Genomic DNA, 19174 nt, shown 5'->3' with positions numbered 1-19174 from the left:
AGCATTACCAACAAAGTCACACCAATACACTTGGCCAGCAGCAAGGTGGTGGTTTTGTTATTGCTGTTGTTTTTATTTCATTCAAAGTTCGAGTTATACCTTCAGAGGCATAAGCATAGAACGCCCAGCATGTACGATCACGATTTCAAAGCTTTTAGCCTCCGCGCTGTGTGCGTTTCTACTTGTTTGGATCGATGCTTTGATGCGTCTAAAAATAGATTTGCAGTGAATTTCACCCACGCATTGACACTTTACGCATACTAGTGTATACATACTATGTATGAATGCACATACATATACATATGTATTTCGATATACATATGTATGTAGTTTGTTTCTCAGATAAAACTCAATTGTTCTCCTATTGCACGTGCAAACAATGCGACATGTGCATGAAAAAAAGTGGTAGTGTTTGGCTTTTTGATCTTGCTGTTTGTAAAATTTAACTGCATCAGGTATGCAGCATAATTTCTATGTAAACAAAGATGACTCATCCGCACACATTTCAAACTAAAGATCCCTAATTCCCCTTCGCATCGTCGTTGCTCCTCGTCAGAACATGTTACCTGCCTCTGTCGATTTCTTGTTTGTCCAGCCGAGTAAATTAATGTGCTGGCAACGTGTTTGGGGTATTTTCTTTGGACCATTGTGCATGACTCAATGGATCAGCATTTGCAGATCGATTCCAGGCTAGTTCAGAAATTAAATAAAAGCGGGAAAAAAACTAAATAGGCTCAATCAATGACAATTTCTTAACTGATTCTTTAAAAATCAATTCTGTTAACTACTTGTGAAAATCACACTGAAAGTATAAAATTACAAAGATTTCAGGGCCATGTTTTTTAAATTTTTCTGCATACATACCTTTTTATTATTAAGTTTAATGTCATGATGATTTATTACATTTATTATTATTTCACAATTTCAGAACCATGAACCTAAATGGCACTGAGTTTTCATTATTATGTACATTTCTATAGACAGTCACCTGAAAATAATAGGGACCTCGGGATCACGTTGTTTCAGTACAATACGCAATAAGTAGTAAACGAATAGTTCCACAGATTTTAAGTTGATGATTATTTTGTTTATGCTTATCTATATTTATACTTATTCGAAATAAACCGAAAAAGAATAAATATCAGTTCCAGGCGTGGCAGGGGAATTGTTTCCCATTCTATCATTTCTAGTAACAGGAGGGAATGCTTGTTTATTACTCTTTTAGCCTTCCACCTCATGCCAAAAGTTCTTGATCGAATAAAAGTCCGGTGATAGCTTCAAAGATTGACTTTGTCATCAGAAAACCATATTTTTCCTAATTTCGAGTGCTTTATATTACCATATATTATTTTATCTCATAAAAAATACCTAAAAAACTTACAAATAGTTACATAAATACCGCAACTAAAAACAGGAGGACGGATGGCCCCGACTTAAAAATATTCTGTACTGATGAATATATGAGTAAAATATTTACATAAATTTGAAAAAAAAAAACTAAGAAAATTGGAAGAAGAAAAAATCCTTTTGAATTCAAACTTACTTAAAGGATCTACGTTGCACATTTACAGCAAAATTGTGTCTATGTGTGCAGTACAGAATTGAGTTAAAGTAAAAATAACTGCTGGCAGAGATTACATTTACGGCTATAACTTCCTTTACGCTTGACCCAACATAATGAAACATATAATTTAATTTTAAATATAGCTATAACGATAGAATTTGATGTACGCACTTATAAGCACTAACCGGATGTAATACTAAAATTTGAGAAAAGACTTCTAAGAAGGGCTGTGGGGAATCAGTAAAAGCGGTCGTAGATTTTTATCGGCTGTCCTCATCTGAAATTGTCCAAACATTTATAGGTACTATTTTCAAATAGAGAGCTTCCCGGTTTATCAATAGATGATAAATGGATTATAAATTAAAAATGGAACATGTAATGCGGGACATGCCGGGCGCGGCTGAAGTATTTCGGGACTATTTTAATCATTTTTTCTAATGCAGTTAATCTTTGATTGTCCTCTGGAGTCCGGGATGGTTGGCCCCCTCAGGCCTGGTTGTCAAAATATATGGCAACAAGTTATACATTTATTTAAAATGCCTCCTTTGCCATCTTATGAACATTTTCGATGCCGAAGAAATCTCATATGAATTGTGATTTATCGACCTATAGTACACGTATGTATATTTATTGCGGAATATTTTAATGTTGGCTCTATCACCTTATTTTTTAGACTTGACTATTTTTATATAATAACATACTCCAACAAACACTGTCTTACGACTGTGGATCATGTTTATTTCCAACATAAATGACATTGGAGAATCTAGTTCCGAATTAAAAATAAGACGTCGAATCGCTTAAAACTAATACAAAGCACAATTCAATACATTTCTATAACTCTGCTAATCTAAGTGTTGCTTAAAATACAAAAACATTTGTAAGTTTAACACTGCTTTTAATTACACAAATTGGCACAGCTTGGTTTATAGTTTAAAAAATAAGTTGTCTATTTTGTTTGTCACAAAAGGAAAACATTAAGGATATCTTATTAAGTACGTGCTCTAGCCGCCACTGTCACCATATGTGAAATGTAATATGTTTAATGCAATATACATATTAATAATATGGATGCGTCTTATATGCCATGGAATTTTAGATGTAGCGAAATATTGGGTTAAGTCATTATAGGTATATAGCTGGTGATAGGGAAACCCAAAATGATAGACAAGTAAGAATGGTGTATCAAGCTGAGACTAAAGAGCCTTAGAGTGAATAGGCTGCGATGCGAGCATGTGAATAGGGCGAAAAAAACACCATAGAACGGAGAAGAGCTTCAAAGTGGAGAGTAATCGTATTTAAAAATGCACTTATATGTATTGTGTTGTTTGAAACATACAAGTATTGAAAATTGTCTTTGTGATATTACCATGTTGGCTGCTTTATCTCAGCATAGCTTTATAAATATCGTGGATATTAGGGAGACTACGAATAGGCATTTCGCTGTTAGAAGTAATGGCGGGGAACAAACGGTATCTATAAGAATTTAGTCATAAATAGTATGTTAATTAATTGAAATTAAAACGAACCTAAAATATAATTCACAGAACTCTTTCAATGCGCTTGGGCGATTTAAATAAATATGTATGTGAGAATGTATGTGTTAACAGATTATCATTGGAAAATCCCACTTGTATTGTCGTTTTCACACTCGTTTCGAATTGGGGCATGGACATTGTGTGATTACTGAATCGCGAATATTAATAACCAACTTCGTTGGTGGCGTTTGATGCCGCTACAAATACAATTTCGATTCAAACTACTGAATTCTATCAGTTTTTATATGTTCATACAGCTATAGCTTCAGAGGAATATGTTTGTAATTGTTACCCTGTACTGTTTCTTGCTCACGCATATGAAGAACTTTAACATTAACTCTCTTTCTTTCAGGTACGCGCGGCATTGTATTTATATTGGAAAAACAATTAGTGATATATTCTAAGGAACTTCAATCGCAAATAGGCGTAAGGTTGTGCCAGCACTGGTCTAGCATTAGGAAATCTTGGAAAGGTGTATTTAGAACTCCAATGGCCCATTACCAAATTCTTCATTGTAGCTACGGGGCTCGCGACTGGGAATGATTTGTGACCCTGTTGGCTCGCTGCTCGCCTCCAACTGCTCACTCGCATCCGTCTCATGCGTCACGTCGTTCTCGTCCTCGCTAGAGTCAACTAAGTTACGCAAGGTAAGTGCCTGTATGTCATTTAAGGTCTGCTCGAAGAGATCAACTGCATGTTGATTGTCCTCAAACACTTGATGCGTGCTGTGCAGTAAGTCTTCTGTGGCGCTACGCATGAGATCTTGTACGGAGTTTGAGTGCGAGGAGGCAAGCGAGCGGGCTGCGCCCTGACTTAAACTGTGATGTGGCCCCGATCCTAACCCAGCAATCGATGAGTTCGAGATGTGCGCATGCTCACCACTCAGATCGCCGACGCTGTCGCTTATGTTGCTGGCGGTAAGGCCTCGGGTTAGCTCGTCAGCATGCGCTAGCGTGGAGCCGATGATGTCGCTCGCTATGCGAATGGCTGCATCGGTGGCGGCTATGGTTGAAATGAAGTTGGCGGCAGGAGTTGCTGAGGTTGTCGTCATCGTGGATGTCGAAGTTGTGTTGCTGCCGAACTGATGTTGTAAGAAATGCGTGTCGGTGGTTACCGTGTTTCCTTCGATGCGAAGGCCGGCGACGCCTTTTTTTGGTATCGTTGCTAGATCACGTTTTACGCGACGACAACGAGTGGGTTCATTTTGGCGCTGTTGTAGCAGAGCCTCCAGATCAACTATGTAAACGTATCCAGCTACAAGTATAGTGCATGACTTTTCGCCTTTCTTATAGGCCTCTTCAATGTCCTGGCTGGTACGATCGTCATATTGCCACCAACCTGCGTGCGGAAGTAGTTAAATGTGTTTTATCCCATTTGCTTAAAGGATATTTGTTTTGTTTTGTGTGGGGTTAGGAGGTGGGGAAACAGATATTCTTGTTGTATTGAAAGTTGCTAAAGTCTAGGCATGTTTGTCGTTGAAGCTTAGACCGGCCACGCCTTTGGCTCTGGGGGCTGGATTGGTGGCTTTACGTCTTTGGATGTTGCGCTTGCGTGTTGGATGGGAGCGTTGGAATTGTACCATGTTTCTAAAGTCTATTATGTAGATTTCTCCGCAGATTTGCTGCTGCAACTTGCTAGGATCGACGGCATCAGATGCTACATTTGCACCCATATCATCGAAGTCGTCTTCGTCATCTCCGTCAAGCTGCGTGAACCATGAAATACCAATCGTATTTAGAAGGATGAAGTCGTGCTGATCTATGCGATTAGACGAAGCAGTTTTTGCATTCGGATTGACATTTGCATCTGTTGTCGTATCAGGTAGGGGTGCTTCTTTGTATTCTTCAAAGGCTCGGAAGGCTTGTTCAATATCTTCATTGGTTCGCAGATCATAGGCCCACCAGCCGCCTACGCGTTTTTTGGTGACGGTTGGGGAAACGGGCGTGAAGTATTGGGGCACTACCACCATCAGTACAACACACTTACCATTACGTCCCTCGTAATACCATTGGTAGCCATCCTCGGTGGCGCGGGTCGAGCAAATATCGTCGATGCCATTGACAAGTTGCGGATGGTCTAAAAACTCGGCTGGTATTTCGCGCCTACACATGGCACAGCGCCGATTTTTGTAGGCAACACCCTGGAAGAGTGGAATGGCAAAATACCTCATCAAAATAAGTTGCAATTTACTTAAATTGTTTAAATTATTTAAAACAGATAAAAAGCGAGCTGATGCCAATTAATTGCCAAGCGTTTTAATATTCCGGAACACATGCGTACGCGCCTACGACGGGCATACTTAGCCTTGAACTTGCTACGTGCCCACATAGATACAATGGCGTGCGCACCACTTAACACGTCATGAATGCTCAATTCAATACGTCTTTTCCGGCTCATAACTACGGCCGAATAATACGCACCTTAACACATAGAAAGCAAAAGATATGACCACAGGGCAGCCGTGCAGGGTGAATGCAGGACTGCAGGCAGATAGGGCACTCCAAAACTGTATCAACAGCTACAAATATAATGGATTACAAGTCAATATCTAAATATTAAGACGGAAATACTAATTTTAATAATGTACTAGTACCAGTTGCACTCGCTTCCGCATTGGCAGTTTTGAGGAGTGTGTCACCAGAGTTCGTGCTGCTTGTGCTTGCAGCTGCAGCCGCTGCAGCAGCAGAAGTGGATGGTGACAGGCAGAGATCGATTGTTTGGCTTACGGGGGAAATAATGCCTACAAATTCCACAGTGTCATCCGCTTCCTCGTCCTCGGAGTCATCCAGGTTTATAATAGCGCTGGTATTTGTGTCTGTTGTCTCGGAGGATGTGTTTTGGGCGCGGCTGCTGGGGCCTTCATTGTTACTTGTTGCTCGTTGTTGCGACATACTTCCAACTAAGCGAGATTTTCACAATCCAAAACCACCGTAAACGAGAAACAACAAATAAATGATAATTTATAGAAGTGTTGCCAACTAATTATTAAATACCTAGTGGCAACCTTAGAGTTTGTTTACGTTACCGATACCAAGTATATTTTGGAAGCAGAACAGTGCTATAAAATGCTGTAGTGTTGCAAACAGCTGTGCTATACAATTTGTGCGCAATTCAAAACAATTTTTTTTTATATATCGGCGAAAATATGAAACGCAATCACTTGAAAAGAGCATATTGTGTTTGATATTTTAAAGTGGTTACACTAGCTTTGTAAAGAGTGCCGCGTATGCTAAGAGTTGGCAAATGAAATTGCAGGAAAACGGACTTCATATCTCATGTGGCGGGAAAATTTATATTCAAATAATATCCAGTAGCGAAGAACAATGAAAAACCCACTGCTCGTTCAAAAGCACGTCGTAAAACGTCTCGCATGGGCAAAAGAGACTATTGATCGCGATTGCATTAATGTTGTTGTTTCCGCTGCAGCTTCTACTTGTGGACTTGGAACATAACAACGGGCCTGTGCGAAGTGGTTAATAAAGGTTAATCTTTGGGGTTGCTTCTCAAAAAAGGGATTTGGCACTTTGCTTACGTTACTGACAATTTGAATGCCATGAGGTTGCCGACAATTTGCCAAAAAGCCTTTGTGTCGAAAGCCAAATGGCCACTTCTATACAGTCTTTAGTGAAAGACACAAAATATACATACCTATGTATGTATGTATGTATGTATGTGTAAAAACTTCTCTATAATAAGCCCCGTTCAATCGCTTTGATCTCAACTCTTCTTATATAGTAACTATAATCTGATACCTCAATAATAGCAATACCCTTAACACATTATAACATAATTTGTACAAACATATAAGTTAAGCCCCGTCCTATATATTTACATGAAAAATTTGATTAGATAGCCCTTAAGCAATACAGTTTACCATTAAAATATTATTAATTGCTATAGACTACTAGCTTTGTTAGCCTGTACATTTTATTGCGGCCGACTGATAATAAATAAATTAAAAAATATTAATAATTGCCTATTTTGTATTGAAACCAAATGTAATTGGGCAGATTTTTCACCTGAATTCAAATTCATTTAATTTCAATTAAAATAATATGCTTCATTACTTGCTGTAAATACGTCAACTCATACATACATACACAAATATATACATACATACGAATATGTATTATGTATGTAGGTACGAATATGTGTAAAGTCTCGCACTCTTTTGCCGGCAGAAAAATTTGACTTCATAAAATTGATGGTCGCGCATCCACGCAACAATAAAAATACGTCAACACACTGCGCCACGCACATTTTAATATGCAGTCAGCATGTTTCGCAAAGGCAGAAAAAAAAACTGAACAACAGCCAGGCTGCAAGTGCGTGTTAACCCCTTTGAACTCATTACATATAGAAATCAATTTGGTGTATTTTTACCGCTCGTTGGACTCGTTGGACAATTGCATGTCATTTTTTATCAATTACACACACACACGCATCCATATACATGAACATACATACATATGCATGCATATGGAAAATTGCCTAATTGCGCACCGGCACAGACAAACGGCAGAAGTCCACTGCTGATGTTCCTGTAGAGTTTGGTAAATTACTTCACTCTTGTCCCCGTTGTAGGGCTGTTTAATGCACGTGTCTCTCGGACTTTTAAAAATGTGTTGCATACATTTTGTGCGCCGCAGAACCAAAAAAAAGGACTCGCTTGGTACGTGATTTGCTTGATTCCTACGTTCGACTACTTAATATGCAGATCAAGTTCTATAACTGTAGTGCCGAGTACTCGCACCACATTTTCCAGCACCATGTGCCATTTTTAATTGTTGGTCGAGCTTCAATTGAAATGTTGTACTCACCAACTGGCGCTAAATATTTCAACAAACTCCAACATCAAAAAAAAAAAAAAACATATATGTAATGTAACTTATTTGCTCTTCATTGCTTTGTGGCCACAATAAAAACCATAGATCTAATCTAAACTCAATATAATTACAAAAGGCAGCCCCAAAGGCGTTTATGGCCTCAGTCGCCTCAAGATTATTAACGTAAATCGGTAAAATGGAATGAGCGTGCGCATCATAAGCATAAAAATATTGCGGCCCACACCCCCAGACAGCTTACCGCAAGTGTTGCGCGTTTTTTTACCCCAAAATGTACGGCTCGAGTCGTTTTCGTTTTCGTTGTCTTTGTCTACTTTGCACCCTCATTCGCCTTTTACATTGCTCATCATATTATCATTTGACTTTCACTGTTGCTTGTTGTTTTTTTTTCACGCTATATACACTTTGCCATTTTTTCGGTTACTGTGCAAATCCCTTTAATCAACGAAAATTGGCTGCTCACACATGTGAACATGTGATCCTTACGACATTTTCCGCTAAGCTCTAATAAATTTACGACCATTTAGGCCAAAAATTTGCACAATTTCCTATTAAAATGTTGATTTTTTTACATAAAAAGTATTATAATACGCCCTATTTAGACACATAGATAAGTATGAGACGACTGGAAGCATCAAATAGATTTTATTAGTCATAGATGGGAATTGTAATATCTAAAAAGAAAATAATACACGAATTAGAACACATACTATTCACACTGATAAAACATTTCTTAGAGTCTGCAACGCTTGCTTGACGTGATTAACCGAACCAGAATTGCCAATATGAATATGTTCATCCATCTGCAAGGATCTGGGACAGTTAGAACTTTGTTACTCACTCACCTCTGATTTATATAAACAATTCTTCAATTGTGCCATGAAAAAGAGGTAACTTCAATGACAATTTTTCGAATTGATAAAAAACAGGTACCGCTAAAATTGATTATTTTGTTTCTTTTAACAAAAAAGTCCTTCTCTTACAGTAAATTTAAGAAATAGAGGAATCTACCAATATCCTTTTTATAGGATTATCTATGCATTTTCACCATGATTAAACAATTTTAATTTTTATTCATTCTCTCAAAGTTTAATGATTTATATAGAGTTTTACTTTACAACTTAACCAATAATCATTGTTTTTGAGCAACAAAATGTAACTTATTTTTATTTTGTTTTCACAGATAGTTACTTGCCAAGTTTTCTTTCAATAAACTAACGAAAAGAATGTTTTCATTTGATAATTTGAAATAATTGAAAATTTCTGAACAACGCCTGTCAGAGAATATTATAACTTTAACTATTTATAAATTCCTGCTTTCTTTAAAAATGTTTCTAAGTTGGTTTACTTTTGAAACTTAAGTATTCTTCTTATTTTTAAGCTGTCACATCAACATTTACAGAGCAGAAAATTTCACTACAAATGTAATTTAATAAAAAACCATTTCAATCTGCCAAGCTGTCTGTTACCCAAGGCATTGGAGCCCAGTCTTGGTGTCAGCATCAAGATAACTTTTAACTTGCAACCTCCCGTGCTTCTTGCCACCAGCTTCTGACACTTAGTGGGGTTGTATCCCACGGCCCAGGTGCTTGTCACTTGCATATTGATTTTAAAGATTTGCCGCACATCGTAAAGCCTGCGTTGGGGGACCCAACAGGTGACTAAGAAGAGCGCATAAGTATGGTTCTCCCCAACCCACTTAAACACACAAACACGTATTCGTATACAGAAGACATTTATTTGATGCCCTATTTATTTAGCTTGCCATCCTGGTTCTCCTACTCGACCTTCCTGCTTTCGAGCTTGTGACAACAACAGCAGCAAGCGGGAAAATTAGCACCAATTTGCTGGGTGGCCGCTCCATGGGGAGTTGTTAAATGTTTCGATTTGTGATTTTTATCGCCTTGAGTTTGATTTGATTCTGTTTTGATTTTTATTTGTTGGCACGATTTGTTTGGTCTGTATTGAGAAGCCAGTGCAATTGATTCTTAGCTGCATAATACTGCGTGGGAGGACTAGGGCTTCGAGCGGCCAAAGTCGGTGCTTTACTAATTAAAACTTTGCGCATAAAATGGAGGGCACAGGGCGTTGAAAAACAAGGAAATCTTATCTATGAAGTCATAAAAGCAGTGAGCTTGATAACCATAGGTTTGCATGGCTGATCCAGCTCCAAGAACCATGGCTATTTTAAATTTGAATGCAGCCCGGAAAGGGGGAAGTGTGAGCTTAAAGGCGACTGCTGCTTAAAATGTTTGTATAGTACTTGTACCTTTTGCTTTTGTTTGGTGGTGTTAAAAGCCACACGCCACATGGCTGCCCAGTTGCCATTGTCTGCCCCTTGGCTTCTGCCATTGTCCATAATCTTTGGCTTTTTATCGCTGCCGCCTGCTTGATGCGGCAGCAAACATCTTTATTAAAAAAAAGGGGACCCAGAAAGGAAAAAATGCAATTTTTAGCCCATTTTTTGTGGGTTTTATTATGCGCCACCCGCCGCTCTTAAGCATTTTATTAGCAACTTTGAACTTGCTGAAGTTGTCTAGTCTGTTGTCAACAGCTTCACATAATTAAATAAAGCGTTAAAATTAAAAATAAAGATTTTCCAAAAGATTTTGCCACTGCTCTTGCGACTTCCTGTGCATAAGCGGAAATATGTTTGTCAAGGCGTTGAAAGCTGCCCGGCGAGGTCGACCGGGGGGTGGTCACCTTTTTGCCTCGCCGATAAGCGGGCGCAATGGGTTCGTCCTGACATTTTTGTAGCCTCTTGGCCGTCGTTAATTCGTTTTTTATGTGCTGCGCCTTTCTTTTCTTTCAAGTGCTCGGCTGATAACGCAAAATGTTGCGACATTTTCCGCCTTGTAATTGTCTGCGCAGCTCCAACTTTATTACCTAACGACCGCGGCACGTTTTCGACTGGTATTTTTTTACATTTTAATTAAAAGTTGAATCCAGCTGAGGACAAATGTAGAAGTCGCAAGTTTTGCGAAGAAAATAGTTCAATTATTAGGCATACATATTAGTGTACATATGTTACCCAAAAAAGTAATATGAATATTTTAAAAATATAATGAATAAAACAAAATCAAATATTCAATCAAACAATAAACGAATAATATATTTGTCACAGGCTTTATACAAAATTGCCCCCCACCTCAAATCTTTAGAAATAAATATCTGAACCACAAAATATCTAACACATTCATTATTATGACGCTCTATTTGGCCTTAAAATTGAGCTGAGTTGGATTTTTTGAAGGTTTTCTGTTAATCATATGCGTTATTTCGTAACAAATTTAATACTTTTTAATACTTTGACGTTTCCTGACTGTTGGTTATAAGGATGGGTATGAGCTGTTATTGTTTCGTGGCGAGACGTGAGCCATCGCGATGCTTCTAACAATAAATAACAAGATAGGAATGCTAGACTCGAGCGGGCTCAACTCTTAAATACCATGTAGTTTGAAATTCCATTTACCAACATATTTTAATTAAATCGTTGTTGAAATACAAGAAATCAACCATAATATCAAAGTAATACATGCGGCAATTTTGAAACTATTATATATATTGCAAACGATGAGTAACGATATTATATATTGTGCTAGCGCTTTTTACGGCTTTGTAAAGAACCCTTATACAAAGGGTAAAAAGGATTAATTAGGTTTGGGAGAAGAAAGCATCTCCGCCTTCTATAAAGTATACACAAATTAAAGAAACATTAATTCACGGAAATAAGCAAATATTATTTCTTGGCTTGTGCCAAGTCCACTTTATTTGAATTCAATTTTAGAACTAAACTAATTTAAGCTTTAAGCTACTACACTCGGGGTTTTATGCTGAATTGGTGGCACTGCACTTGGCCGTGCACGGGAAATCATGCAGACGCTAGATCAGCAATTTGTTGGCCCGAGCACGGGACAGTCAACTTCTGTGTCGTTAACTTAAATTTTTAATCAGCCCGATGAGAGAAATCGATCTAGTCATGTCCGTCTAACGGCTGAGCTCACATTTACCAAACTTGGTGACTCTCCCTTTGTCCATTTTTCCTCCCTTCCCCCGCTACAGAATTTCATTCAAAGCTACATCAAAGGTCACAATCCTCAACATACTAGTGATCAAGATCATAAAAAATTTAACCTTTTTTCCTGCCACCCTTTAATACTCGCAGTCAAGGGCGTAGGCAGGGGGGGCCCCCTACAAATACTTTTGCCATATAAAGTCGACCACACGTTCATTTATGACGCACTATTTCGCCTTAAAATGGATCTGAGTTGGATTTGTTGAAGTGTTTTCGTTGATCATATGCATAAGTTATTTTTTAAAGGCGTCGTGCATTATTTAATCAAAATTTTAATTTTTGGTAAAAGCTGCCTACGCCCTTGCTCGCAGAACTTTTGAAATCCTCTAAATGCCGATTTTCTTTGAAATAAAACAGGCTTCTCAATTTGAAATCCGCAATAGCTGACCAGATGGCAAATAAAATTCCCCCAACGGGTCGGAGACGGCTATGGACATTATTGTAGTTTTATTTATTTATTTTTAAGGTTTTCTAATATTTTAATTTGAAATTTAAAAATATACATACATACAATAATGTATATTTAAAACTAAGTCGGTTGTGTGAAGAAAATAATAAATCAAAAACAAATATGTGAAATTTATTATGTATTTTTATTTATTAGGAACCTGAAAACCCCTATTTCATATTAAAAATTAGAAGCTCTACCGTTGTAAGAAGAAGAAGCCTCAGTTGCCAAAAACTCAATATAATTAATAAACATAAAATTAAGTTTAGGATGCGGAGTTATAAAACATTAACTTATTTTTTCTCCCCCTTTTTCCCATCGAACCTCTTGGAAGATCCATTGTTTTTGAGTGGCAGCCCCTACATAATTTCGTCTCAGGTTTCTATTTAGCTCTATATGATTTTTTATCGTTACATTACCTGTGCGCAGCCTACTTTTCGTGTTGGATTTAATTACGAGCATGAAAGGATAGAGATGTAATTAATTACTTTGATTTTATTATTACAAATTCGTACATGCAATTCAGACTTTTGCGTTCAATAACTTAACAGGTAAATGTATTTTGATGATGACGTTTACATAGACAAAATGGTTTTTTTGATAATGTCGACGCTCTCGAGCATTTGCTCCTCATTGATGACCAAGGGCGGAGCAAAGCGGATGATGTCGCCATGCGTAGGCTTGGCCAGCAGCCCATTTTCTTTGAGCCTCAGGCAAACATCCCAAGCATCGTGTTCTGCAAAGGGTTTCAGAGTTAGACAAAATAATAGTAAGACTCTTTAACTTAAGATTAACTTACTTGAACTGATAACAATGGCATTGAGTAAGCCCTTGCCGCGAACAGTGGAGACCACATCCTTGGGCAGGGTTGCCAGCTCGCTGCGAAGCAGTTCACCCATTTTGAAGGCGTTCTCAGCCAATTTTTCCTCCTGCAGTACCTCCAAGGCGGCCATGGCTACTTTGCAGCCCAGTGGGTTGCCTCCGTATGTGGAGCCATGCTCGCCAGGCTTAATGCACAGCATTACTTCATCGTTGCATAAAACTGCAGAGACAGGATACATGCCGCCGGAGAGCGCCTTTCCCAATATCAGAATATCCGGCTTCACTTGCTCGTAGTCTACCGCCAGCATGCGGCCAGTGCGCGCCAGTCCAGTCTGCACCTCATCCGCGATCCAAAGCACGTTGTGCTTGGAGCACAGCTCTCGCACCTGGCGCAGATATCCATCTTGGGGCACCACCACGCCTGCTTCACCTTGTATGGGCTCGACCATGAAAGCGCACACATTGGGGTCCTGCAGAGCCTGCTCAAGCGCGGTCACATTGTCGTAGTCAATGAGGTCAAAGCCGGGCATAAAGGGACCAAATCCTTCGTAGCTAGTGGGATCATTAGAAGCGGAGATCGCTGACAATGTGCGACCCCAGAAGTTGTTGCGCGCAAAGATAATCTTCGCTTGATTCTTTGGTATTTGTTTTCTCAGGTAGCCCCATTTGCGAGCTAGCTTGCAGGCCGTCTCTCCCCCCTCAACACCTGTGTTCATGGGCAGGACTTTGTCAAATCCGAACAGTTTTGTTATGTACTCCTCGTACTCGCCCAGCACATCGGAGTAAAAGGCCCTGTGTGGAATGGAATAGACAAAAGAGAACATATGTATGTACATACGTGTATATGGATGTTTAGTTCAGTTGTTGCGAACCAGGAAGAAAGTTTCTGAGAGATAAGATTGCTTCCCTCACTACTGATAATTATAGAGCAATCGAGTAATTGTTAGGGCTATCAACGCTTAACCGCCGTCAATATGATCATTATTTCGCCCCATAAATAATAATCATAATAAGTTGACATAAGTGAACTTGAGTTTTAAGTGTCTTGCTTTTGTCGCCGGTTTTATTTAGTTTTTTTCCACCAGTTTCTAGGTTGCCAGGTCAGATCGCAATTGAGCGATGACTTTATCGCGAGTTTTTTTTTAAATCAATTCGCGCTTTTTGTTTTCGCAGTAAACAATTTTTTGATGTCTCACTCCGACACTCAGAAAAATAATATTTCTAGATGTTTGAAAAATTGATAAACTAAAAGCGCTCTTAAAATTAGTACACTTTTCTAGTATTAGTATTAGTATTAGTATTAGTATTAGTATTAGTATTAGAAAAGAATATTCTAAATGCTTTTCTTAGATTTATAAATTTATTTCTCTGAAATTCAATGCTTTTAGTCCAAACGAATATTATTTAGTTTTTACGGAGAAATCTTACTCGAAACGCAATTTAAAATAAAAAGTGTTGCTTTCGAGATACAATCCAGAAAATATTTCTCTTGAAATCAGAGAAGCTTTTCCAATTCATGTGAGTGCAAGTAGACAATAATAAGATTACAAAATGCGCAATTATGGAATCGCTGATTGTTTGCGATGTTTTTTTTTTCTATTATTTGCGCAGTAGTAAACTAACAATTATTTACGTATAATTCGCCACTAGTTTCTCTTTATGGACTAAATATGAACTGTGAGTGATTGCGCTTGGGTCATCTTCATCTTTTGGTGTGTCCACAAGATTATTTGAATAAACTATAAAAAAGTGATGTACATCTAAACGCAAAAAAACGCCTGCCATGTGTGTGGGCTTACAAATATCGCAAAAAATAAATAAAGTGTAACATGTAATAAAATAAAATCTTTCAATATGCCGTTATACTTGTATATATTTTATACAAAAAGTCCTTTCTAGCTTCTGAAATATTTCTTAAATTGACAGAGCAAAGTTAACTTAATAATATTATACATACACTGGTCGGCACAATTATTTTGACGAACTGTACTCACGACTATCGGTGCTGGTTGCTTTTAGTTTCAAGGAATAACGGTACAATTTTCATACGGGATATTGAGTTCATAGCAACAACAATATGTAGGCAAAATATTTTGTCTATTACTCTTCACACCTTTTTTCTACAAATGACAATGTGAGTTGACTGCGGATTCAGGCACGGCATAAGTATTTTGACCAAACCTTGTCGCCGTTTTCGCGTACGTTTTATCAAGTGATACTAAAATAACTTTGGTGTAACAATTTTTGTTGACCTTTTTACATTATTTTCATTAAAATTTGATTCAAAAGTAATCGATACAATGGTAAAAAAGACAGAATTAAGTTATGTTGTTAGAGCCTCAATAGTGGCGAAGTTTAATGCCGGCGTAGCACCAAAAGACATTGCAAATGAATATAATTTGTCGCGGCAAACAGTCCACTATCAAATTAACAAATATAAGACCCACAATGACGTCAAAAACTTGCCTAGATCAGGTGCTAACCGCAAAACAACACCCATTGAAGATCGAGTCCTATTGCGGGAATTTAAAAAAAATATTCATTTAAAGCCGCAAGCTGCTGCAGATCAATGGAATAAGTCGACCAAGACTCCAATCAGTGAGCGTACTGTTCGGCGACGCCTAAAAGAAGAAGATTTTAAGACATACAAAGCGAAGGACATACCTTACATATCAAAGGTGAACAAGCTCAAAAGATTGGCTTTTGCAAAGGAGCATCTGCATAAGCCAAAAGAGTTTTGGAGAAGCGTTCTATGGACAGATGAAAGCTCCTTTGAATATAATTCATCAAAAACAAAGATTTTTGTAAGGCTCCCACAGTTTCAAAGACAAAAAAATATCCCCGTATGTCAAAAAGTGAGCCATGGCGGAGGCTCAGTCATGTTCTGGGGATGCATTGCGTACAATGGGTTAGGTGATTTCGTTCCCATCACCGGCTCAATGAACCAGCAACAATATTTGAGTACCCTTAACGAAAACGCATTCCCTTCCGGTGACAGGCTGATTGGAGAATCATTTATCCTGCAACAGGATAACGCCCCATGCCACAAAAGCAAAATGATAAGAGCATTTTTAAGCGATGTTGGTGTTACTACTCTGGATTGGCCACCACAAAGTCCGGACTTAAACGTTATTGAGAATGTGTGGTCTCTTGTAAAACGTAAAAGAAATGCGTCTTTGCATAAAACCGAAGAAGAAACTATTTCCGAGGTCACTTCTCTTTGGAAAGAGATACCATTAGAGGTCCTTCAAAATTTAGTGGACTCAGTTCCAAGACGTCTTCAAAAAGTTATCGAAGCCAAAGGCGGGTATACATTTTATTAATCTACCATCAATTTCTTATGTTTTGTTTAGTATTAAGCTTTGTTTTTTTTGTTAATATCCATTGTCAAAATACTTATGCCAACCCATGAAAATTACCTTGATTTATAATTTTAAAAGTTCTTATAAAAATATATCCTTTGAATTATTTTTAAGTTTGTAATACCAATATGGAATTGAGAAAAAAAGTTTCCTTTGATATCTTAAACCAATAACCAGTTATTGACAAAAATGTATGATTTTCTTCTCGTCAAAATAATTGTGCCGACCAGTGTATATAGTTGAAAGAATACTTGCTTTACGGAACTATCCCACAAGTAGTGCGAGTTGCCTTTTTAACTATGAAGCGTTCGGACAGTTTTTTTAAGTGTATACCAATAGGAATGTTTTGCTATTTTCAAATTAATCTAAAGGTATATTAATAACTAGTACTGTACTTGCTTCGTGTACGTTTTGGCTTTGATTCTTTATTGTTGCTGGTCAGATTTTTCGTTATATTATTTAGATAATCTCTTTAGGGGCGCTATTATAAAAGAGAGAGAGAGAGAGGGAGAACTGCTGTGTGATAGAATTGTTACACTTATAAAGTCTTCACAAGTAATTCTAAAGCACACACAAACGGCCTAAACTCGACTTGGCAACAATCTAAATTAATGCTAATCACTACAATTGGCGGGTCATACGCGATTCCATTCGATTGGAATGGAAAGTTTAGGCACTGACCGATTTCTGGCATATGGCCCTGCGTTCAAGGCCAAAGTCAAAATTTAAAAATAAATGCTGCTGATAAAAGCACTATATAGCAGAAAATAGGCACAGTGGGTTCGATAAGCATGGCCATTGGCCTGTTGTTGGGGGCACGTCCATAAAGAATTATCGTCGAAATGTTTCATTCATGAACTTACCGTGACGTCAGCGAGAGTTTATGTGCCTGCTCCACTAGTGCTTTGATTATTTTGGGGTGACTGTGACCCTGATTGACCGCCGAGTAGGCGCTCAAATAGTCAAAGTAGCGTTTGCCCTCCACATCCCAGACATGGACGCCCTCACCTCGGGACAGCGCCGCCGGTAGCGGATGATAGTTGTGAGCTCCATATTTGTGCTCACGTGCGAACACCGACTCAGAGCTGATGGTGCTCTGCTGCGGCTTCGGTTGCGCCTTTTGGGCCACTTGGGTTAGGCGCGTCGCAATGCCGCGTGTGCTCAGCTTGGTTAACATTTTCGTACTGTCAGCGACTCAGTTGTTTGTTCACTAGATTGCTGGCTCTCCCATGGAAATCTGAAAGTTCGCTGGTGCCGTTGTGGCGCTATTTATACTTTTTGCTTCGTCAGGCAATTGCTGGTAATTGTTGCTGTTGTTGTCCACATTCGCGACCAAATCAGCCGTTGATAAGCTTTTTACCCCCAGCGTAGCTTGCTGTTTGTTGACTAACTTTGTACTCTTTTGATAGGATTGATAGGAGATAGATGTAGCGGCTTCGTAGTTCCAACCTAGTTGCGTCATTTTGCTCATCTATTTATATTCTTCTATTTATTATAGTTACGCTTTTAATACCCTGCACCCGTAGGCTAAAAAGAGTACAGAGAGGTTTGTGCAAAGTATGCTACATGCAGAAGGAACCATTTCCGACCCCATATTATCCATCGGCATGACGAGATGAATCGACACAAGGCTAGTTAGTCTGTGTGGATGAATGCCGGGATTGTCGACAACAAAAACTAAACTTAATAATTAATATGCATAATATACTATTATTTTTCTTAATTTGATCAAAATATGTCACTTTTTAGGGAAGTCACCTTCCTTTTGCATATAATACAGCGTCGGAAGATTGTTTGGGTGTAGGGTATTTAACTGTCGGACGTGCTCAACTGTAACACTTCGTCTTGTTTATTATTCTGCTTTCATTTTACTATCTTTTTGAGCAAAGGTTATGTTAGTACAAAGGCAGGAAGTTATATAGCGCGTTTATATTTAGTACCCATCATGCCGTCAAGCACAATCAGTGAAAAAGCAAGCGAAGCTGTTGAAATCTATCAAAAATTTTCCACTGCCACTTGTATTGAAAGCAAGCCCTGTAAAAAGCTTTTTCATTTGCGTTTCTTATGCCGTTTGCTTGAGTCGATTGAAGTGAAAGCTTACAACTTGATTATAAGAGGGCCTTTAGTTTTCAACGACACTGTACAGGTTGATGCAGAATACTGATTTTAACTTGTGCCAGCTAGAGATAGTAAGCTTGCTTTGCACTTTCTCCCAACTCAGACGAAATATAGTTTTTTTCGAAGCACCTTCTCCCTATTGGTGTTTTTTTTTTTATAACTCGTCTGATTTATTGTATTTTTTCACCAAACTAGACAAATACATCGGTCCCATGACAGCTACATAAGCAGGTTTATAACTTCAGAGGACGTTAAAGCAATAAAAGGCATCTCTGCCGTTTGTTGTTGTAATTCTGATACATACGGGCATACATTACAAACATATTCGTAATGTAATATCTTTCAATTTGCGGTAAAAAAACTATCCATTGTTAAAAAATTGTAATTAATGCTAATTATTTAC

The 19174-nt window shown here is 38.2% G+C and overlaps 2 protein-coding genes across 4 annotated transcripts; both read right to left on the bottom strand.

Annotated features, from left to right (window-relative positions):
• Nucleotides 1-2345: 2345 nt before the first annotated feature.
• On the bottom strand, nt 2346-6049 carry LOC115626669 (E3 ubiquitin-protein ligase RNF146-B). 3 transcript variants are annotated; one of them, XM_030522111.1, is made up of 5 exons: nt 5696-6049; nt 5523-5620; nt 5089-5242; nt 4682-5010; nt 4231-4440 (listed from the first exon to the last, which is right to left on the bottom strand). In XM_030522111.1, the coding sequence occupies exons 1-5, from the start codon at nt 5991-5993 to the stop codon at nt 4357-4359; spliced, it is 963 nt and encodes a 320-aa protein (XP_030377971.1). In that variant the 5' UTR covers nt 5994-6049; the 3' UTR covers nt 4231-4356. The 3 variants fall into 3 exon arrangements, with proteins under 3 accessions (XP_030377956.1, XP_030377971.1, XP_030377964.1); XM_030522096.1 differs by lacking the exon at nt 4682-5010 and having other exon boundaries at nt 2346-4440; XM_030522104.1 differs by having other exon boundaries at nt 4300-5010.
• Nucleotides 6050-12938: 6889 nt separating this feature from the next.
• Nucleotides 12939-17865, bottom strand: LOC115620320 (ornithine aminotransferase, mitochondrial). Its single transcript, XM_030513517.1, has 3 exons — nt 17517-17865; nt 13269-14083; nt 12939-13205 (listed from the first exon to the last, which is right to left on the bottom strand). Exons 1-3 carry the CDS (start codon nt 17828-17830, stop codon nt 13045-13047), a joined length of 1290 nt encoding a protein of 429 aa, XP_030369377.1. The 5' UTR covers nt 17831-17865; the 3' UTR covers nt 12939-13044.
• Between the last annotated feature and the right edge of the window lie 1309 nt (nt 17866-19174).

Source organism: Scaptodrosophila lebanonensis, unplaced genomic scaffold, assembly GCF_003285725.1.
Source record: "Scaptodrosophila lebanonensis strain 11010-0011.00,11010-0021.00 unplaced genomic scaffold, SlebRS2 tig00000001-arrow-pilon, whole genome shotgun sequence".
Taxonomy (NCBI): Eukaryota; Metazoa; Arthropoda; class Insecta; order Diptera; family Drosophilidae; genus Scaptodrosophila; species Scaptodrosophila lebanonensis.
The sequence above is the reverse complement of the archived record's forward strand: the minus strand, read 5'-3'. Positions and strand labels throughout refer to the sequence as shown.